This window comes from Phyllobates terribilis, unplaced genomic scaffold, assembly GCF_046119375.1.
Source record: "Phyllobates terribilis strain yellow unplaced genomic scaffold, ASM4611937v1 Scaffold_8__6_contigs__length_399053987, whole genome shotgun sequence".
Taxonomy (NCBI): domain Eukaryota; kingdom Metazoa; phylum Chordata; class Amphibia; order Anura; family Dendrobatidae; genus Phyllobates; species Phyllobates terribilis.
In genome coordinates, this window is record NW_027362768.1 from 127,641,242 (window position 1) to 127,664,192 (window position 22,951).

The 22,951-nt window shown below is 45.2% G+C and overlaps 2 protein-coding genes across 8 annotated transcripts in view; one reads left to right on the forward strand and one right to left on the reverse strand.

The window, feature by feature from the left end:
• Window positions 1-797: 797 nt before the first annotated feature.
• On the reverse strand, window positions 798-20,732 carry LOC141156840 (uncharacterized). Of its 4 annotated transcripts, none has more exons than XM_073643263.1 (5): window positions 20,582-20,732; window positions 8,652-8,787; window positions 3,973-6,554; window positions 3,425-3,696; window positions 798-2,420 (listed from the first exon to the last, which is right to left on the reverse strand). In XM_073643263.1, the coding sequence occupies exons 3-5, from the start codon at window positions 6,393-6,395 to the stop codon at window positions 1,669-1,671; spliced, it is 3,447 nt and encodes a 1,148-aa protein (XP_073499364.1). In that variant the 5' UTR covers window positions 6,396-6,554; window positions 8,652-8,787; window positions 20,582-20,732; the 3' UTR covers window positions 798-1,668. The 4 variants fall into 4 exon arrangements, with proteins under 4 accessions (XP_073499364.1, XP_073499362.1, XP_073499363.1 ...); XM_073643261.1 differs by lacking the exon at window positions 20,582-20,732 and adding an exon at window positions 12,530-12,710; XM_073643262.1 differs by lacking the exon at window positions 20,582-20,732 and adding an exon at window positions 9,054-9,175.
• The window catches only part of LOC141156841 (uncharacterized), a 58,137-nt gene continuing 47,825 nt past the window's right edge, over window positions 12,640-22,951 (forward strand). For 2 of the 4 annotated variants that reach the window (XM_073643267.1, XM_073643268.1), the window contains exons 1-4: window positions 12,640-12,810; window positions 16,168-16,191; window positions 16,623-16,649; window positions 18,337-18,402. In XM_073643267.1, the coding sequence (XP_073499368.1) occupies window positions 12,780-12,810; window positions 16,168-16,191; window positions 16,623-16,649; window positions 18,337-18,402 (148 nt within the window). In that variant the 5' untranslated portion in view covers window positions 12,640-12,779. The remainder of the gene's footprint in view (window positions 12,811-16,167; window positions 16,192-16,622; window positions 16,650-18,336; window positions 18,403-22,951) is intronic. The other 2 variants (XM_073643266.1, XM_073643269.1) reach the window with 1 other exon arrangement.

Consider the following 22,951-nt stretch of genomic DNA (forward strand, 5'->3'; position numbering starts at 1 on the left):
AATTAAGTCACTTTCATTTTTTTGTCTTGTACTAGTCGCTGGCATTTGTTTAATGCCAAAAATTTCAAAATGGCGCCCGAGGTTGCTGAATAAAGTAAAAAAATGTCTTTATTTTTATCTAACCGTTTTTAGGACTTTTTAGCAACAAAAGAATCTGGATAATTCAAGGCTGATAAAGGGAATCTGTTAGTAGGATCAACCCTCCCATGCCGTCTATATGGGCATGCAGGTCACAGGAAGCTGAATAACATGATATCTTGATATCTGTGATCTGATGTCTTATTCTAGAAAAAGCCACATTTTTCTTAATATGTAAATGAGCTGTTAAGATCTATGGGCCGGACATAGATCTCCCTGAGAATTTGCCTCCAGAACTTATTGTAAGTGAAAGGAGGAGTTACCAGTGTGAGACATGTAGATCAGGAGAGCAGAATGTTAGTCATTACATGGCTCACACTGGTAATGCCTCCTTTTATTGACCAAGCGATGGTTCAGCTGGCAACTATTTGTCTGGACTCCTCCATACAAAACCAAGAGAGATGCCGTCTTACTCCTCTGGCAGCGGCTTATGAAAAATTGGACATGGTGCATCCTTATCTCCCAGACCTCACCTGTCGGGGACCCCCATACACAATATTGGTGGGTTCGGCTGACAGTCTAATGTGTATAGGGGTCTTAATAATGACCATATAAGCAAAAAACAAAAAGTGGCAGTGGCCCTGCATTACTGAACTTAGCAGACGTGGTTACCTATAATTATCGGTCAATCATAGACACATTCAAGGAAAAGGACACAATTAAAATTCAAGTTTACTTTAAAATTATAACAATTTACAAAACAAATTTAAAATAATATTTTAGTTTTTAAGAATTTTTTACATATCTAAAAGTGCATTTAAAGCCATTTTGTAAATGTATAACTCTTACTGCAGGATAAAGGGATGTGTATCCCCCCCATCCATAGCCTGTGTGTATGAGCAGGTCCCCAGGAGACCATCAAACTGTAATAAGCCGTACATTATAAGGACACCACTTACTATACACATTACATTACACAGCATCCTCCGAAATCAGTCACCGAATTACAGCAGACCTCCGATTTAGATAAAAGTGGGGTCCCATAGTCACCCTCAATACCCTAATGTTTTCAAAGTGGTTTTCCAAATTCTTATTATAAATCATCATAAAAGTAAAGGATCACTGATAATATAAAAATGAATGTGCATAATTCCTATAGATTGATAATTAAAGAATGTCTCCCAGTTCTAATGACAAAATCCACTTTGCAGCATCTTTTCTCAGAATGTTGCATTGTGGCGCTCCTCTGTTACTCCTCTTGGAAATAAATTAAAAAACTGAGAACCGGGTGTCCTTCTTTCAATACTTTGTGTGTCGCAAGCCGCTGAGAGGAATGATATCACCTATGTATCAATTTAAAAATATATTTACAGGAGGAATAAGAGAGGAATGGTAAAATGCAAGCTTTTAAAAAAAGCTCCAAAATCATCACAGAGACAGATTAGCTCAGGATTACACCACCTTACAGCCCTTGATAAAATGTCCGTTACTTTGTATTCTCCATTTCTGCACATTATTCTGATATATGAAAGGCACGTTAGGTGACAGTAAGTGTAAGGTCATCGAAAGCTAAAAAAAAATAGTAACGCTTTAGTCTTCAATGTCAGGACAGACGCCGTTCTCTACGGATTCCACGGGGAGTACGGGAAGAACAACGTGAGAGATGCGGCTCCACACCCCGCTCAGCTTGTCCACATCCATTTCATTGTGCGCGCTGACTTCCGAGCTGGCAAACCGTTTCCAGAGGAAATCCTTCACCTTCTCCTCTACCTCTGGGAACGATAGGTCCGTCTGTAGCGACTGCTCCTCCAGGAGAACGGTGAGCACCAGGGCCACGTTTTTGAAGGCGGCATTTTCGTGATCACAGTATTTATAGAGGATGAGTAAGGATCCGGACGGTAACGTTTCCAAGCGGTACAATACGGCTGCCCGACTGTCGGCCTGGAATCCTACGCTTAGTTTATCATCTATCTTCAGTTTGCAGGTGGCGCTGTCAGAATTAGTCTCATCCGGTCCATATACCAATATCCACTTGGCTCTCAGGGAGTCGGCGTAGGACTTGGCCAGACGTTTGCTCACACAAAGTAAGGTCTTTTCCCCGTCCCGGGCCGCGGTGAGGATCAGTATAAAAGGTGTGCTCGGGTCAGACGTGTTTAGGTGTTTCTGCAGTAGCTTTTCACTTCTAAACCACAAACCTTCATATTGTCCAGGGAAATCCTTCTTGAGACTTGAAAATTCCTTAAAAAAAATGTCAAGTACGTTGTCACGGGGGACAGGCTGTCCTCTCTGGGTGACGAGAGAACGTATTAATACCAAAACTGATGCAAAAACTATACAAAGACCTAAACAGGGAGGGGAGAGAAGAAAGTACATGTTAGTATGACCAGGAGAACAATATTTAATGTCAACTATTAGAAGGAGGGTGGATTTGCATCCATGTTAGAAATAAGTAAAGGAAGGTTTCCAAAGTAATTTAAAGGTATTGTCCACTACTTTTACATTGATGACCTATCCTTAGAAAAGGTCATCAATGTCCGACGCCCGGCAACACGCCGATCAGCTGGTATCGGTGGCAGCAGACACCAGCACTCGCTTACTGAGCAGGGTGTCAGACCCCGGCTGATCAGACACTGATGACCTATTCTATGGATAGGTCATCAATGAAAAAGTAGTGGACAATCTCTTTAAAGGGGTTCTCCGACTCAGCTCACTTTCACATCTGGAGGTGAGTGGTAATGATGACGCTGCATTGGCAGATGCCCACTGGTACACGAACACGATTGCACCGGTCTTATACAGAATTTGACGACTCCTACACATTGGCGCTGCTAATGTATAGCTGCGAAAGTGAGTGGAGCCAGAAAACCTTTTTGAACCTGGATGTCCTCACTATTAAAAGTGGTGTTTCACCCCAGTCCTAACCCTTAAATATGAGCGCAGCTGCAGCGATCGACTGTGTCAAATCCTTTCAGCATTTTACAACTATTCAAATGGATGGGAGAAAAATTGCAAGCAAAAACGCACATATTTTACACAGTGTTTTTTCTGTCAACACTGGATTTTGCTGCAGAAAAATCTGCTGCAGATACTGAATGTGTGCACATGGCCATTTAGATGAATGTAAAGCTATCTACAGACTACTGTTTGACCCATCTAGATGACATCCATGAGTCCTAGTAGGACAATAGGTCGTAGAGTCAGTAACTGTACCTGGACATAACACATTTGGAGAAACAATCAGGTCTCACTACTGGCACATGAGAATTATTAATACTTTATACATTCATTTGTTCCGAGTCATCTTGTCGCTCATCACTGTTTAATAACGTTAGGTGACATTTCTTACCGATCAACCAAAGATATTTTTCAGAAGCTCTTTCTTCAGTGTCTGACGGTGACTCTAGATCCCCAGACTTGACCGTGGTGATTTTCTGTGACTCCTGCTGACCAGAGCTAGATGGCGATTTAGATCCTGCACCAGTAGAGGTCAAGAGTCTTCGCTTCAGCTCCGGAGCGTGGGGGCTCGCCTGCGACACTTCAGAAGGCCTCGCCTGCGACACTTCAGAAGGCCTCGCCTGCGACACTTCAGAAGGCCTCGCCTGCGACACTTCAGAAGGCCTCGCCTGCGACACTTCAGAAGGCCTCGCCTGCGACACTTCAGAAGGCTGCGCGGGGGGGCTCGCCTGCGACCCTTCAGAAGGCTTCGCCTGCGACACTTCAGAAGGCCTCGCCTGCGACACTTCAGAAGGCTGCGCGGGGGGGCTCGCCTGCGACCCTTCAGAAGGCTTCGCCTGCGACACTTCAGAAGGCCTCGCCTGCGACACTTCAGAAGGCCTCGCCTGCGACACTTCAGAAGGCCTCGCCGGGGGGCTCGCCTGCGACACTTCAGAAAGCTGCGCGGGGGGGCTCGCCTGCGACCCTTCAGAAGGCCTCGCCTGCGACACTTCAGAAGGCCTCGCCGGGGGGCTCGCCTGCGACCCTTCAGAAGGCTGCGCGGGGGGGCTCGCCTGCGACCCTTCAGAAGGCTGCGCGGGGGGGCTCGCCTGCGACCCTTCAGAAGGCTGCGCAGGGGGGCTCGCCTGCGACCCTTCAGAAGGCTTCGCCGGGGGGCTCGCCTGCGACCCTTCAGAAGGCTTCGCCGGGGGGCTCGCCTGCGACATTTCAGACTCAGGAGTCTTTGCTGGGGGGCTCTCCTGCAACACTTCAGCCTCAGGAGTCTTTGCTGGGGGGCTCTCCTGCAACACTTCAGCCTCAGGAGTCTTGGCTGGGGGGCTCTCCTGCAACACTTCAGCCTCAGGAGTCTTGGCTGGGGGGCTCTCCTGCAACACTTCAGCCTCAGGAGTCTTGGCTGGGGGGCTCTCCTGCAACACTTCAGCCTCAGGAGTCTTGGCTGGGGGGCTCTCCTGCAACACTTCAGCCTCAGGAGTCTTGGCTGGGGGGCTCTCCTGCAACACTTCAGCCTCAGGAGTCTTGGCTGGGGGGCTCTCCTGCAACACTTCAGCCTCAGGAGTCTTGGCTGGGGGGCTCTCCTGCAACACTTCAGCCTCAGGAGTCTTGGCTGGGGGGCTCTCCTGCAACACTTCAGCCTCAGGAGTCTTGGCTGGGGGGCTCTCCTGCAACACTTCAGCCTCAGGAGTCTTTGCTGGGGGGCTCTCCTGCAACACTTCAGCCTCAGGAGTCTTTGCTGGGGGGCTCTCCTGCAACACTTCAGCCTCAGGAGTCTTTGCTGGGGGGCTCTCCTGCAACACTTCAGCCTCAGGAGTCTTTGCTGGGGGGCTCTCCTGCAACACTTCAGCCTCAGGAGTCTTTGCTGGGGGGCTCTCCTGCAACACTTCAGCCTCAGGAGTCTTTGCTGGGGGGCTCTCCTGCAACACTTCAGCCTCAGGAGTCTTTGCTGGGGGGCTCTCCTGCAACACTTCAGCCTCAGGAGTCTTTGCTGGGGGGCTCTCCTGCAACACTTCAGCCTCAGGAGTCTTTGCTGGGGGGCTCTCCTGCAACACTTCAGCCTCAGGAGTCTTTGCTGGGGGGCTCTCCTGCGACACTTCAGCCTCAGGAGTCTTTGCTGGGGGGCTCTCCTGCAACACTTCAGCCTCAGGAGTCTTTGCTGGGGGGCTCTCTTGCGACACTTCAGCCTCAGGAGTCTTTGCTGGGGGGCTCTCCTGCAACACTTCAGCCTCAGGAGTCTTTGCTGGGGGGCTCTCCTGCGACACTTCAGCCTCAGGAGTCTTTGCTGGGGGGCTCTCCTGTGACACCTCAGCCTCAGGAGTCTTTGCTGGTCGGCTCTCCTGCGACACTTCAGCCTCAAGAGTCTTTGCTGGGGGTCTCTCCTGTGACACTTCAGCCTCAGGAGTCTTTGCTGGGGGGCTCTCCTGCAACACTTCAGCCTCAGGAGTCTTTGCTGGGGGGCTCTCTTGCGACACTTCAGCCTCAGGAGTCTTTGCTGGGGGGCTCTCCTGTGACACCTCAGCCTCAGGAGTCTTTGCTGGTCGGCTCTCCTGCGACACTTCAGCCTCAAGAGTCTTTGCTGGGGGTCTCTCCTGTGACACTTCAGCCTCAGGAGTCTTTGCTGGGGGGCTCTCCTGCGATACTTCAGCCTCAGGAGGCTTTTCAGGGGTGTTCTCGTGTGACGCTTCACCTCCAGGAGAGTCGTCTGTGCTGCTTGTCTGTGACTGTGCCTCACCCGACTCTCTGTCTGGGTCATTATCCTCTGACTTCTCTCTAGTCTTGTCTGTGGTACTCGTCTGTGACGTTTCCATGTCAGAGGACTTGACTACGATACTTGCATCTGAAATTTCCTCCCCCAATGACTTCTCTATGGAGCTCGCTGGTGATTGTGTCTGATCTGAATACTTCCCTGTATCATTCAATCCTGACTTCTCATTAGCTAAACTCTTATTTTTGGTTCCCAATTGTAACTGTGGTTCACCAGAAGAATAGTTTGTGGTGTGAGTCTGTGATTTTGGATGAACTAAAGATTTGTCTGCGGTATTCTCCGGTGGCTTTTCCACACCAGAAGCCTCATCTGTGAAGCTTGCATGTGGCCTTTCCTTGCCAGAAGACATGTCCGTGGTGCTTGCCTGTGACTGTAGCTCATCCGAATTGTCGGTCTGTGATTCTAGCTCAACAATATATTTGTCTGTGGTATTCTCCTGTGGCTTTCCATCTCCGAAAGACTCGTCCGTTACGTCCACTGATGACTCTTCCCTATCAGGAGACTTCTCTGTAGCCTCTGGACGTGTCTCTGTCTCGCCAGAACACTGCTCAGCGCTGCCCACCGGTGACTTTTCCTCTCCAGAAGACATGTCTTTCCCGCTCATCGATGACTCTGGCTGACCAGAAGGTTTGTCTTCAGCACCGACTTGTGACACTGCGGTGGTTGTGATGTTTAATGCAGCACGAGTATCCAGAAAATAAAGAAGCTTTGTATCAACTTCCAATCCACTTCTATTTCATTATAGTCGCTCAAGCAATGGATTCTATGTAAGGGGAACAAGAACAAGAAAAAAAAAGTAATAAATATTCAGCTGTCAAAATGGCTTGTTAACAAATCTTAACTTTCATTAATACTGAAAACTTTAATCCCCATGCGCAATAACACTCATTACAGGAATTCCACTGTAAAAATGATTTTGGTCATGGTATATGTAATACAAAGTGGGTTTTTAGAGACAATTAAATAAAAAAAATTTTTTTATTAACAACGTACTGGACAGACCCTTTAAAAAAAAAAGAATGCCACTTGCTCTCCTGAATTGGTGTTTTCATTTTTTATTTTTTCCTGCGCCTCTCTCTCTGTTCCCGAGATACGACCACCTCTTCTCTGAATGTAAATCTACAATTTAGGTGCTATTAAAGTTTGCTAAAAAAATGTTACTTTTTATTGCTAGTTGCCAAGGGCACCGGCCACTTCTGCTGTCTAAAAGTGGTGACAAAATGTCCTCAGTGCTTACAAGCCCTTTTGGTGAATTTGTAAGTACTGCACTAAGACTGGGTGCTGTCCGGGAAGGCTCAAGAGCGCCTTTAGCTCGTGATCTTGGCTTGCTTCAGGCCCACTGATGCAAAGCAGCATCAAGAGCAAACAACATCCTGCTGCTGACCCGCACTGTCAATCACGAGCATTCGCCCCTCAGCCCTACACCCCAGAAATCAAAAGGCTGGGGAGATGTTCACTCCTGGATCTAAAAAGATGGGAGCAACCTTTAAAGGGAATCTGTCAGTAGGATCAGCCCTCCTAAGCAGTCTATAGTCATGCAGTCATAGGAAGTTGAATAAAATGATACCTTGATATCTGCGATCTGATTTCTTATTCCAAAGAAATCCATTTTTTTCTTAATATGTAAATGAGCTGTTAAGATCTATGGGCCAGACATAGATCTCCATGAGAATCTGCCTCCAGAGCCCATTATAAATAAAAGGGGACATTACCAGTGTGAGACATGTAGATCAAGAGAGCAGACTGTCAGTCATTACATGTCTCACACTGGTAACACCCCCTTTTTAAAATAAGCTCTGGAGGCATATTCTCAGGGAGATCTATGTCTGGCCCATAGATCTTAACAGTTCAATTACATATTATGAAAAACATGGAATAAGACTTCAGATCGCATATATCAAGGTAATATTTTATTCAGCTTCCTATGACCTACATGCCCATTTAAGAGGGTGGATCCTGTTGACAGATTCCCTTTAAAAGGATAGGTATGGCTTTCTTTTTTTATTATATATTGCGGGGTAATAATGCCGCAAAAGGCTACACCTGGGTGAGTCCTATTTATATTAGTCTGACACACCGTATGCCACAGCCCCCCGAGGAAACCAACACGAAACGCGCGTTGGGGCTGCTGCGGTGACATCCCCACACTGGTTTATTATGGGTAAGAGACGATGTTCTCTCTAAGACTGTTGTGACCTATGAGGATTAGGCTTGTTGATACTTACTGGTTAAAAATGCATTATACCGGTTATAGGCGTAGCAGTCATTGTGAGTGATTAATGAGCGCACCAGCACTTTAAATAGAATATATCATGAAATATGCTTGTCCCATCCCAGTTTAAAATGAATAGTAGGTGTCATACTTTTTAACACCTGATCTGAATTACTAATCATATTTTACGATGTAGTATATATGTATTTGTCTATGTATTGTTGTTAAGCTAATAAAAATTGAGATATTCTATACGGACATTTTACTCCGTGTCTATAAGTTATAGTATTGGCCCGGATACTGATAGGCAGTGGGCCGTATTCACATGGTGATATTATTATGTACTCTGTTCTGTGGATATTGTTTCAAAATAGAAAGTATTCAAATTTTTCCTTTGTAGTCTAATAAGAGGATGTCTCATCATGACAACACTTTGATCTTATAAAGTGGTAATTGCCACAAGTTATGACAGCTAATACTGCAAGAAGAAATTGATGCTGGCCATACATTTCCCCTGCAGAGCTGTGCTTGGTCTTCCAGGGCAATGCATGCTATATGTACAACCCCCCGATCATATGACTGCAGGACCAGGCGGAATTGTCATGGGGAAGACCACATATAATAGTGATATTAGAGATTGAGTCCTACCTTTATATACCAGGAGTCCCCCTCTGAGCAGACACACATCAGTCCATCGTGTTGCCGTCGCGCAATCCTCCGTGCAGCGAATACAAGGTATGATTATACAGACTTGTTGTACAGGTTTCTTGCGTCTCTGCAGCTTCTGAAACAGAAACGAAAGTAATGTAAGAAAAAAAAAGCCAGAAAGGTGCAGTCTGACCTTCAACCTAAAAAGGGAAGGGGTGGGATGGGAGATCAGCAATAGATTATATGGCTGCTAACACTGATTGCAGGTGACAAAACCTAAGAGAAAAAAGCTGCAATAATATCCAATAAAGACGGCATCAAACCATATACTGCACGGTACCACTTTCCTTGCAGTCAGTTACACATTGCAAAATAAAAAAAGAAAGTTATAAACACACATACACTCTCATGGCGTACGTCTGAGCCATAAGCTATGGACATGGGTGTGAACACACAACTTTTATAGGCCAGTACAGACTTTACTGATATAAGGGGTGGCATAAAGTCTGTGCAGTTTATGATAGGCAAGGGATTTTATTAGAAAGCCAAGCCCTGTCCACATGTCCTGCTGAGGAGGAACGAGCCGTGATTGCAAGAACAGACATGTATACCCGCCATGTAATAGCATATTTCCCCTGCAGTAAAGGTGAATGAGCGGGACTTGTGTCGATCAGCTGTTCTCGCAGGGGGCTGCTAAGTTTATGTGTTCATCTCAATGGCTGCCATGTAATAATAAGCAATAGCCAACAGCAAGGTCCCCAACTCTTCTATTGCAGGGGCCGTCTGTGATACAATCATTCTCTTATAAGGGGGGTTAGAGAACGCCCTGTAATTGTCTGCCGCAAAACTTTAAAGAGGAATTTCACCTTTCAGATGCTTCATTTTCAGTTTTTTTAAAATGTATTATTATTTGTGCACATTATACTTGGAGGATCTTCTGTGGTCTCATCTGCCCAGGGGCCTGTAGGCATCTACCCAGGGTCTGTAGACATCTGCCCGAGGGTCTGTAGACATCTGCCCAGGGGCCTGTAGGCATCTGCCCGAGGGTCTGTAGACATCTGCCCGAGGGTCTGTAGACATCTGCCCAGGGGCCTGTAGGCATCTGCCCGAGGGTCTGTAGACATCTGCCCAGGGGCCTGTAGACATCTGTCCGAGGGTCTGTAGACATCTGCCCAGGGGCCTGTAGGCATCTGCCCGAGAGTCTCTAGACATCTGCCCAGGGGCCTGTAGGCATCTGCCCGAGGGTCTGTAGACATCTGCCCAGGGGCCTGTAGGCATCTGTCCGAGGGTCTGTAGGCATCTGCCCAGGGGCCTGTAGGCATCTGTCCGAGGGTCTGTAGGCATCTGCCCAGGGGCCTGTAGGCATCGGTCCGAGGGTCTGTAGGCATCTGCCCAGGGGCCTGTAGGCATCTGCCCGAGGGTCTGTAGACATCTGCCCAGGGGCCTGTAGGCATCTGCCCGAGGGTCTGTAGGCATCTGCCCAGGGGCCTGTAGGCATCTGCCCGAGGGTCTGTAGACATCAATGTAGGCATCGGCCCAGGGGCCTGTAGCCATCAGCCCAGGGGCCTGTAGGCATCTGCACAAAGGTCTGTAGGCATCTGCACAAAGGTCGGTAGGCATCTGCCCAGGGGCATGTAGGCATCTGCCCAGGGGCATGTAGGCATCTGCCCGAGGGTCTGTAGACATCTGCCCAGGGGCCTGTAGGCATCTGCACAAAGGTCTGTAGGCATCTGCACAAGGGTCTGTAGGCATCTGCACACATGTAAATGGGGCAGAGATACGGAGGATCTGGTTAAACAAGGTTTTCATGTCACTGCTAGTATGTTGGCGCTGCGTGCAGCACAGGCTCCATAAAAGCACAGCGAGTCCACAGGTCACACTTTTAGGAGTTGCCATTCAACATGTATTTTTCAAAAGGATCTGAAGCTGAAATCTGAGGCCGACACTTAGACATCAGCCAGAGGATCCATTGTAATTCAATGGGGTAATATGTGGATTTTCTGTGCAGAAACCACGCAAATAATGAACATTCTGCAGATTCTAAAATCCACAGCAAGATCATTATTCTGCACTGATTTTTTTTTTTTAATGTATGTAAATGGCGAATTAAATACCTATTCCCTTGTATTAGGATTGAAATAACAGCAAAGGTTTAGATGCAGAATCCAGGGCAAAATCTAACATTGTAAATTTACCCATATATTAACACAACTGTAACAGCCATATCAGTGATAGCCGCAGCCCGCCCAAAATAGTGACAACCACAGATTCTCAGAACAATGACAGTCATAGACCTGAATGACATCTGAAGACTACCCCCCCAATCGTGAGCGCCTTGCCTAGAAAACTGGCTGCCTCGGAGGAGGCTCGTGAACAGCATACTACAGAATTAATCTCCTCATTCTTGAGGACAGAAAGGATTTTTAGTAAGAAGTGTACAGTAAATTACAAAGTTCCCTGTTTTTACAAGCACTTTGCAATTTTACCCATTTAAAAAGAATAGACAACTGCATTAAAGGAGTTCTCTGGACATAGGTACGGTAATCAATATTAGATTGCTGGTGGTCCCAGTACCCCCGCCGATCAGCAATCAAGCTCCAGAAGTGGCTGGATGTAACCATTGCGCAGCGCAGCTCCGTTGAATGTTGACATCCGGCCACCTCCAAAGCTGTAGAGGCCGATCAGAGAGGGCGACAGACCTCCACTGATCTTATTCTGATTACTAAACATGAGCAAATACATTGGCAGGAACTCGTTCCAGTGTATATGTCTATATTCTGTGGCCGCTGGATGGGAGCCCTGAGAACCTTCTTCTTCATGCCGACATCTGCAGCTTCTCTTTTGATAAGCCGTCCTGGCGTGATGTCTAGTGTGTGTCACTCTGCAACAATGATATCGCAGCAAAGAAGTTAAAAAAAGGAGACCCGAGGATGCCAGCGAGTAGGAGATAGTTCTCAGGGCTCCTGCCCAGTAGCCACAGAATGCTGACCTGGTCGCTGGATTGGATCTGGTGAATTTATTGGTCCATCTCTTTTGATAATCCATCCTTCAGATAGACTATCAATATTAAATACCAGGGGAAAAGGTGGCACCACATCAGCATTCTGAGTTATGACATTCTGTATCAGGGACAGAAGAAGGTAAATCATGCCAGGGACGGATCGGTCACATGATGGACTCTGATGCCAAATGGATCTCACAATGTGGTCTATTAGGTGCCAGTCATGGTGCCCATCATACACCTGACAAAATAGTACGGCATGCATGGTATAAATTATGGAGTAACGATACAGATGTGAGCGCTGCCTAATAACATGGGTGGAACCTTTTCTGAAAGACGAGTCCTTACATTCGATCCACAAAAAGTCTTCACTAGTAGATTTACTCCATTGTTCCATAAAATCGGTCCAATTGCTGAGAGCATATTCACTGCGGCCTGTAAGAGGTGGTACGGTATTCTGTACATACATGAGGGCGAGTGACACCCCCTGACCTGGATCACAATCTCTTAGACCTGATGATGTGGGTGAGACCCACCAGGGCCCCCCGGTCGCAATCTCTTAGACCTGGTGAGGCGGTGACACTCCCGGCCAGGCCATATTACAAGAGCCATTTATAAAAATGGTCTTATTTGATGGATTTAACATTGATCTGATCACCACAGAATCTGTGGGACCCCTGTATGGCAGGTAAGAGCCGCTCTGGTGCCCCTCTATACTGGCATAGGTTTTGCTGGGAGACTGAATATGATAACCTGCCTGTTCTCCTCCCAGTGTGCTCACAGCAGGACATCACCCTCTGTACTGCAGCGCCCATAGTGATCAGCAGCCGTGCACACGGCCATGTACTGCCCCAGCGCTGCCTGCACCGCTCCATACCTGCTGCTGTCACATCCGCCCTCCCCGCGCTCTCATCTGCGTTTACTTTCGATATTTTTCCAGCAGTCAGAAACTTGCCGCACACCGGAAGTGCCCGCAGCCCGTGCACCGCGGCTTCATTCCCGGTGCAGAGCAAATCTCCGTCCCTAGGAAACAGTTAACCAGGAAGTGAGGCGCAGAGAACACTCCCCGCACTTCAGTGACTGTCGAGCTGCGGATTCTCCGTTGGTTGTAATAAAGAGCGGGAAAGATGAGTGCTCGAAGGAGAGCGGGGAATGCCGGTGAGTGCCCGGGCGGGGAGAGGTTCCGGTCACTGGACGGGGGATGTGACATCGGGTGACTACTGGCTGTGAGGCGACAGTACGGCAGTGCCGCCAACGGCCGGGCCAGATATATACGTCACTGTTAATGTGATACAGGGGAGCTGCTGTGCGACCCCCGGGGTCAGACAGATATAAGTCACTGATTTTTCAGTAATTTTTGTGCCTTTTTCTCTCCAGATTTCTGGCGTCTTTGTGCTGCTGATCTGTCACGTTACAATCTGCAAGCATTATTAAATCTCTTATATCTGATGAGGCCGGTGTACTTACTTTGAAAACTAATGACCGTGGTCATATAATAAGCATTTTAATATCAGTCAGGAAAAGCTTTCATTCTGACGTGGATTGTGGGTGTAAGTACACCGGCCTCATCAGGTCTAAAGTGACCGTTTCTGTTGCGACTGTGGCTGACAGATCTGTTTTCGGCCTTCACCACTGCTCTGGTGATTGTGTACAGGTCGCAGCAGTGACGTCAATGACTGAGTGCAGTGATGGGAGTAAATCTGTCATTTTTAACCCTTTGAAGTCTGGGTTAAGAAAATTTATTAATGGAAAACCAATTTAACCTGTTAACGATCAAGTGCCGTACAATGGTCTCAGATTATTAGTGCCGTTCTAAATTTAAGGTGTGGGATTAAAGCTCCTGTAATCTAGCAGGAGGAAATGGGTGTGTGGCTGTCAGACAAGGTCGGGGTCCTGGGCAGAGGACTGGAGAGGTTTATTGCTGCTTCTGTCTTCTACGCGGAGTCCAATAAGCACTATGTAGTGGACAGAAGCACCGGCAGAGTCAGCGCTTCTGTAGGACCCGCGGTCACATGATCACCGTGTGTCTGCGGTATAGCAGAGTTGCTGGGGCTTACACACCTGGATCAACTCTTCCTGTGACTTTTATCACTGTAGTGGGAGTTTTACCCCTGTAACTGCCTTCTATGAATGCCCCAGTTACAGAGGAAAAAAAATAACGATAAAGGTGAGGAAAAGATATTTCCCCAAGAGACCTTTTTTAATCTCTTGGGGGACAAATTATGTAAAAAATAAATAAATAAAAAATAAATTGCTCCCCCCCCCCCCATACATGTAACAGAAATGACAATTGCAAAACCTACACATATTGGATGTCTGATCGACTAGAATAACCTGGAGCATTCAGACAAAAAGTTATTTGGTGTGAAACCTAAACAGTAGAACATATAAACTAAACCAAAAAATATATATATTTTTTTGTTCTATACTTATTTGCAAAAATATATATAATTTATGTCCCTTAAAACAATGCTACAAAATATAATTTAGCCCCTCATAAAACAAAGCCTGGTGCATCCAGATCAGTAGCAAAAAAAGTTATGTCTGCTGAAAAGTAGAGGTGAGAAAATGGATGGTTATTCCAGAGGAGCTGTCACCAGAGCAAGAGTGACATTTTTAAGTAAAGGAAGAAAAAATCCAGCAAAGGAGATTCAGAAAAAGCTGACATTTGGTGGAAAATCCATAAAAACCTGTAGGATAATGAACTGCAAACGCGTTTCAGACGTAGTCCTCATTCATTGCGTCCAGTCTCCGGCCTTAGCGGTCTCATGCAGACATTTAAAGAAAAAGCGGCAGCCTATATCCTGCAGCAAGCTGCTCAGCTTAGTGTCATGTAGGAGGCCGACGCAGGTTTGACGTCCAGACCCGTCTGTACCGCTGGTATTCTCCCTTGGCAGCCGTCTATTGCTTATATCATGCATCTTATTTTTTATACATTTTGTCCCCTATAAAGTCAGGAAAAAAAGGCAAAATATTGCTGACAAGTGGCGAGTATTAGACACCCAGGAACTCGGTCTCGTGACATCTGCCCCGATGATGATATGAAACTGCTGTTTCCTTTTTTCTATACGTAGCGCTCACTGAGTATATACATGTAGTGATCAGGAAGCAGAAATGGTGCCACTCTTCTGTGCTGGGCACGTTGCTGGCGCTGACTTGTCGCTGTGTCATTTGCTACGTGCACACAGGATATGCTGCAGAAAATATGCTGATTTACCATATGCATTGCAGGATGAAGTCCTCGGTGACTATCCTTCCACAGCATAGACTGACATTTTCTCCGCAGCATGTGGATGAGATCCTACAAAGTCTCGTGCTCAGCATCGGTGCTATAATATACCAACGGAAAACCTGCTGTATCTGACCTGTGTGATCAGGCCCTAAGGCTCCTCGCTGACTCTGTAAAAACTGCATGCAATTGTTGAGAGAGTAACCGGGCAGTAAATGATCTGTAAGGTCTCATTAGGCGAGGGGTATATGTGCTAAGACCTTGCCTGTGTATCTCTGCCGCCATGTGTGTGGGGACTGTGTGTGTATCTGTATACAGGCATCTGTGGTTGGCACATTAATACTGACGCTCACAGGGAAGATGGATTGGACATTGGTGTAACATTGTCTTCTGAGACGCCTTAGACTTTAACCCTTCATTGAACTGTTATCTGAAACAATGCGTCAGCGTCTGCTGTGCTGCCTGCAGCAACCATTGTGGAGATGGCAGATAACAGCGAGGCTCTTTCTCCCTTTATCAGCTCAGGGAGTGCCGCACCCCGGTTTTCTTCTGCAGTTTCTCATACCCCAGGAAGTATTGTATTATGAAGCCATTTAAAGACGTAATCGTGGCACAGCCTACGGATCCCATTGGGGGTCTTTCATTGAAAGTGTAAGGAAGATTTCTAGAAATTCTTTAAAAAAAAAAATCCTCACTGAAAAGTGATCCTCAGTATAACCTGTAAGATTTTGCTACTAGTATGAGCAGCTCTGTGTGCTGGTCGTCCATCCACCCTCATAGGAGAGGAACAGATTGGACTCACAGCCCTCAGCTCCTTACATAGAAGTGATGCTTTCCAGAGTCTGGTGCCCGTCCCCCTGTGCCGGCGTGACTACCTGCTGGGAGTCCCCCATAAATGTATTTTCCTTAACATGCAAAGGACGGTGGCACATGTCTGACATTCACGCTCCGAGAACTGTGATGTCCGGCGGTCTCTTGGCCCCCAACTCTGCATCTCCATGGGTGTCTATAGGGCCGTTGAGTTCAGGCCGAGAGCCCATCGGCCAGTCCATACATCAGTCCCTTGGATATAAGCTGTGACCGTTGTATTTAGTCCCCGGTAGATTGGTGCATTTCACTCCAGCAGTGTTTTGATCACGGCAGACACATGGATCACCAGTTTTGATGATTTCCCTTTTAAGTATGTTCCTGATCTCTAGTCTTGCAGTGCAGAGGACGTCTATGATGTACACTATATAGATTCTCATTGTACGTGCTGTCATTGATCTGTCTTTCTGTCTTTCCAGGCACGTCCTCACCTGGAGTACAAAGTAAGTATTCTCTTACAACCTGTCTTGTGGGGCCGCTTGGCCTGCTGGATTTATTGCCGGTTTTCTTTTCGGTGCAAATTCTGCTCAGAAAATCTGCAACAAAATAACAGTATAATGTTACTAAGGTCCCATTCAGACAGGTGCCTTTTTGGTATTGGACAGCAGACTGACTGATCGTAGCCTATGTGCTAGTCAGCCTGGAAAAAAATACAGCAAGCAATATTCTGTACCACACTGGAGGGGGAAAAATGGATTACTATATATGAAAACAAGCTATAAATGGCGTTTTTAATCTCCTTCCTATGTAGTACAGATTTTAGGGCTTTTCAGCCTATTATGACCATGAAGGGTTAATTATATTTTTCATATTAATGCCAAGGAGAGTTTCTTCTTTTTTATAACACCTTTTTAATTTTTTTTTTCTATTCAAGGAACATATGAACTGAGGGATCGCAGAAGTAAGTATCCCAAAATGTCTCCTTTACTAGATGTCTGTCTGTCGTGGACGGCTACATAATTGCTCTTTGAAAACAATACCTAAATTTATGTTTCATCTAAATTATCAGTCCTTCATTTCACATTATTGATTTTATAGCGAGAATAAAGAACATCTCCTTTATTGCCCACATCCAGTCACAGCACGGCCTTTTCTTTTCCTAACGGATGTGCTGCTTCCGATTAGGACTTGAAAAGATGGTGAATCTTCAAGCCACAATTGTGATCCTTGAGCTTCCAATTTCTAACAACGCTAAGCATAGACACAGCAGTGGAGGATGAGCGTATAGGTTTTTTTCAGTGGCTCCAATGCTGTGATAGTAGTTTGACAGGAGGAGATCACTCCCTCTGTCACTTCATCAGCTCCCCGCAGCACAGTTGTGAAGATCTGATGTTTGCTGTTATCTCCGATGTGCCATAGATGAAAACCTAATTATCATGGCAGTATAACAATGACAGGCTGGAAACTGCATTGCACTATTTAAGTAGTGCAGTGTGTTATCTATGCAAAAATCCAGTTTTTCTGAATAGAAAGTAGTTTAATCTGATAAATAAATGTCCCAAAAAATGGAGAATCCTATCTGGCCTCACCAGATTACTAACCACCTGGCAGCCAGTTTACAATACAGATGAAGATGGATAGGGAATGCAGATTTGGGATCCTGAGGGATTGTTACAAGGTCACTCTGCGGTCAGACAACACAATCTCACTTGAATGATAGAAGAGGTCCAAATTACGTTCTATAAAAAGTACTTTGTTTTACTCCTGAAAAATCATTACCAAGTCCAAACCTCTAGATGACTCCCTTCTCTCTAACTTGTATTCCTCTGTTTTCATCCGTCAGCAGAGACACTGAGATGGATTACAGGAAGTAAAGGAAGAGTTTTGTCTCTCTGGCCCTCCTGTCGCCTCTGCCCCCACCCCCGCCCTCTTGTCTCCTCTGGTGCCCCCCCCGCCCTCTTGTCTCCTCTGGCGCCCTCCTGTCTCCTCTGGTGCCCCCCCGCCCTCCTGACTCCTCTGGCGCCCCCCCGCCCTCCTGACTCCTCTGGCTCCTGTCTGAGAAACTTCATACAGACAAAACAGAGTCAGGCTTTTATTTTAGAAAAAAAGCAGGGTTAATGCAAGTTGGGATATGAGATGTAGGAAGTCCCAGCACCTATAGTCCTTTTAGAATGTGGATGAAGTGGAACCATCCACTCATAGCAGTCAAAGTGGCAGCTGTTTTCTTATTGTAAGAGCCTGGAAATGGAAAATATGGCTAGTTCTTTATTACTTGCTATGGGAAATTTGCCCCTTTTTTTATTTTCCTTTGCACTTGTTTTGATATCTCCCATTGTTGCAAATCGCCATCCACGTCAGTGTGCACACTTAGTTATTGGTCAGATCACCGATGAGTGAATTTAGGCTGCGGACATTGCCGTGGGTGATCACTGTGACGTGTTATCACCAGTATAGACGTTGTGGGCCCTGGTTCTAGAACGTCGCTCACTCCTGCATGCGATATTAGGGATTTTCACATTCTCTTGTACGTGTCTTTCACATTCACCATAACCACAGAATTTGAAACACTTTCTGTCAATATTAGTATTTTATTTGTATTTTGTTACATATATCTTTTTTTTTTTTTATTTCTTTCCCAATTTTCCTAGTAACTGTTTTGCAGCAGCCGTCTGGTATCACATCCCCGGTGACGGCGCCTCAGACACCTGAGCGTGGTAAGACCGAAAACAATGAAGTTGGTCCTCAAGTAAAATTATTCTTTTCACATACAACTAATCTATAGACGTAACAGCCATAGAGATGAGTGTGTAACCTGTGGATGAGCTTTGTGTGAAGAACTGCTGCCCCTTACCTGTGTGCATCACACCATTAACCATTTTATGCTTATGAACATATACACTTCTCAACAATGAAATTGCAACACCAATAAGGATAAGTTGTGGCTCGCCGGATGATGGACATGTTACTGATCTGCACATGATGAAAAAAATGGAAACAAAATTTTTAAAACGTGCTGAATATGAGCACCACTTGCAGAAATCCCCACATTTAGAGCCTTGGCTGCTATCATTGAGGTTCTTAATGGTTGTCTGAGGAATGTTCTGCCTCGCTGAATGTACTTGGCAGTAAATCATCAAGATCCGCTGCTGGCAGCTTCCTTTGCAATTGCCGACCAATGATGTCCCTAGATGTTCTCCATGAGATATGAGTCCGGAGACGCTGCAGGCCATGATAACAAGTTTAGGCTGCTCAGAGAAACACGAGCAACATGCTAATTATCTCCGGTGGTGATCAGGATTAATAGAACAGTCTTGTAGATAACTTTTTAAAGGGAATTTAACTGCAGTATTCACAGATGCGGAGGTGTATAGATCTTCTTTATTTACAGCACATATATAAGACGGTAAAGAGAAAGAAACTTGACGCGGCCTACATCCGTATAACGACATCCATTACGCTTGATGGGTAGATGCCAGAGCTGCCCTTTTAACCCCTACTATTCTGTATGCATTTACATAAATATTAGAAGTGATTAAAAGCATGTTTTGTAATATAGCAAATGAAAAGGTTATATAAAAACTGTGTACACATAGATACTATCATGAAGCGTTACAGAAACACGTACAGATCATTCCTTTCATTTACAGGGGTTCAGTGAGTGGCGGCGATTGAATCCCCTTTAAAAAGTTACTAGTAAGGATTAAATTGCCCCTCTTTCCCCGCCAATCCAAAAATGAAGACTTAGGGTATGTGCACATGGTCGGTATTGGCAGCACTTTGAACGCAGTATACTTTATGCTGCGTCCAAAGCGCAGGCGAATCCGCATGTGTTCATTGAACTGTGCGGATTCACCGCATCCTGTACATTGTATTGATCTAGCGTCTCTGCAAGAAAAATTGACATGCGGCGGTCTGGAAAGACGGACCGCATGTCTGTGTCCGCGGGTGATCCGCAGATGCACGGAGACGCATATTGGATGGGATTTCTTAAAATAACATCTGGCTGCTGCGGATTGCAATCCCCAAGCGATTACTGATCGTGTGCACGTACCCTTAAAGAAAATAAGCAAATTCGATATCACCGTGTTTTTTTTCTTACAAACAGCAGAATTTTGTAAGCTACTAAAATAATACTAATTAAAAAAACAAACTATGCAAGTTTGCATCTTAATTGTTTATTCGTCATTTCTCCACACTTGGATTTTTTTACATTGTATGGGAACTTCAAAACAACTCGTCGTGCAAGAAACATGGCTATGTGACTGGAAAAATAAAGAATTCCGGTATTAGAGAAGAATATTGTAATACTGTGTCCATCCCAGAATTTCCAATAAAAAATGGAACACTTTAGGAACAAAAAAAACAGCCCCTATTATTAAAAGGGCACTTATTTGGTATCACACATCTGGTGATGAACTTTACTATTATATCATTATTATTCCCACATAGCCAATACCTTAAAAAATTGTTTGCGTAAACTACAATTGCTGTTTTTGTTCATCCAGTGGTACAAAGAAAAAAATTGAAGTAGCGACGTAAACAGCAGTTGGAGAAGAATAAAAACTACCAAGCTCAATGGGCGCAAAAACTAAAAAGTTATTGGTGTAAGAATTTGGCAAACAAAAAAAAAAATTTCCTTTTAAAAAGCGTTTTTTTTGTATTTTTTTTTAAAGAAAAACGTTTAAGGGGTTGTTCACTAATAAGACATCCCCTTCTTAAATATTATATTCCCCCTTGTAAAATACAAATGCCTCACGTACTGACGCCCTTCCAGTGATGTTGGCGCCAATCCGATTATGACTCTTTGAATGTGACTATGAAAAAAATAAATTGGTAACTAGGGCCAAAATACATACGGTCCTTAAGTGGTTAGCAATGCTAGGACGCCTTTACCTCTGATTCTTTCCAGTGGATGAATTCTCTCGTCTTCTGTAATAATAGTTTCCAATCCCCACAGACATCGTCTCCAGAGAGTGATCAGAGATGTTTGCTCTGAGTTCCAAGAACTGATCATTAGCGCTGTTCTCCTCTGTTCAGGGATTGGTCAGGGTATATTTGTAATGTTTGCTACATCTATATCCTTTGTACGAATGTGATCCCAAAATAGAAAAATCTTTGGAGAGCTGCTGCCTAGAGATCTTATGATAACGGAGGGGGAATAAACAGGTTCTGTCGGTGTCCTATGTACATACAAATCACATCTGATATCAGTGACTGAAAGATTCAAGTTGAAAATCTTCACTGATATGACTTGTGTATTTCGTAGAGGACGAAACGACTTATCGACGGTCAATAAAAGCCAAAGTCGTCAATCAATCTCGGGTTTCATTCCAATTCACCCCACAAATCACAACAAAATTGAAATCCCAGATTCAATTTGTGAATTTTATCACAGTATCTCCTAATGGGACTCAGGAGGGTGCAAGACCCCAACGTGACAGTATGCACTCTCGCAACGTTTAGGTATGATCCTGATGAGACTGCAGAAGGTGTCCTGAGTATGTCTCACACCGGACCTGGATCGGGCATCATTGATCTCCTGGACAGTGTGTGGTGCCACTTGATGGCGCTGGATGCACTGATACCTATGTCAGTGGTTCTCACATTGAGACCCCCGTCAATGGCATCAATGCCTTTATAATGCGGAACTGCTAACACATTCTGGTCACATGCCCTGAAGCAGGAGGAACCCAGGCCCACTACACCAATGACTGAAAAGGTCATCCCGGTACCTAATATCAATCAGGGTATCGTTGACCATGACAAGATTTGTACAACACTCCAAGGACATGTCTTTCTAGACAAACACTGAGCCACCACCAAACTGGTCATGTTGGATGATGTTGCAAGCATCTGCCATCTCCAGACTCGTTCATGTCTGTCACATATTGTCTGGGTGATCCTGCTCTCATCTGAAGTGAATGGGGCATCAGTGGCAGGTTTATCAATTCAGGTGTTCTCTGGATGTTGGGCCCTCATGCCACCTTCATGTAACCTGTCTCTGACACTTTGATCAAGAACATGCACCCCAGTAGCCCACCGGAAGTCATGTAGGGCTCCCCCCTGCTCCTTCAAAGGAGCAGATACCAGTCCTGTGGCTGGATTCATGGCAATCTTTGGCTCTGACCAGCTGTACTCGTGTAGAGGGCCGTGTCTTGGTATCTGGTGCATGCTCTCGAGACTGTGCTCGGAGACAAAGGAAACCTTGTAATGGCACATATGGATGAGGTATCTAGGAGCATCTGGATTACATGTGCCGCCTAAATATTCTGCAGGGGCAAGAACCCAAGCAAAATGCTAAGAAAAAAACACCCAGAAGGATAAGGAGAGACCAGTGGTCTATGGTCACCATTCCCTTTTCAAGGGCTGTCTTTCTGTTCTTCACCAGGGTTCATGTTCATTTCACTTGCTCCAAATTCGGTGAACTTGATTCACAATCTTTTATATTTCCTAATCGTACAGACTGATCTCCTTGAAGTGTGATTGACTTGAGGTTATAATGTGATGTTTGTGTTGAGCAGTGTGTATGTATAATGCTGCCAAACTGATCAGCCCAAGAAAGAAGGGATTAAACCTTTACATTAAAAGGTCTCGATAGTCTGTGGCCACAACTGTGACTCGATCCCCAGACATCTCGACTAGCCAGCTGGATGTCCATCTTAATAAAACAACTATACATCAGATTTTGACCATCTCTTATTAACCCCTTTACCCCTGAGGATGTTTTGCACGTTAATGACCAGGCCAATTTTTTTTTCAATTCTGACCACTGTCACTTTGAGGTAATACATCTGGAACGCTTCAACAGATCCCGCTGATTCTGAGACTGTTTTTTCTTGACCCATTGTACTTCATGATAGTGGTAAAATTTCTTCGATATCACTTGCGTTTATTTGTGAAAAAATCGGAAATTTGGTGAAAATTTAGCATTTTCAAAATTTGAATTTTTATGCCCTTAAATCAGAGAAATGTATCACACAAAATAGTTAATAAATAACATTTCCCACATGTCTACTTTACATCAGCACAATTTTGGAACCCAAATTTTTTTTTATTAGGGAGCTATAAGGGTTAAAAGTTGACCAGCGATTTCTTATTTTTCCAACAAAATTTGCAAAACCATTTTTTTTTTTTTTAGGGACCACATCACATTTTGAAGTGATTTTGAGGGGCCTTTATGACAGAAAATACCCAAAAGTGACACCGTTCTAAAAACTGCACCCCTCAAGGTGCTCAAAACCACATTCAAGAACTTTATTAACC

Bases quoted from the DNA above. Each gene is read 5' to 3' on its own strand.
- LOC141156840 (XM_073643263.1), bottom strand. From the start codon at position 6,395: ATGAGCGGGAAAGACATGTCTTCTGGAGAGGAAAAGTCACCGGTGGGC. The intron at 3,697-3,972 runs GCTTTCTGAAGT...GTCGCAGGCGAG, and splicing joins CAGGCGAGCCCCCCCGCGCA to GCCTTCTGAAGTGTCGCAGG. The intron at 2,421-3,424 runs GTAAGAAATGTC...CTCCCTGTTTAG, and splicing joins AAAATATCTTTGGTTGATCG to GTCTTTGTATAGTTTTTGCA.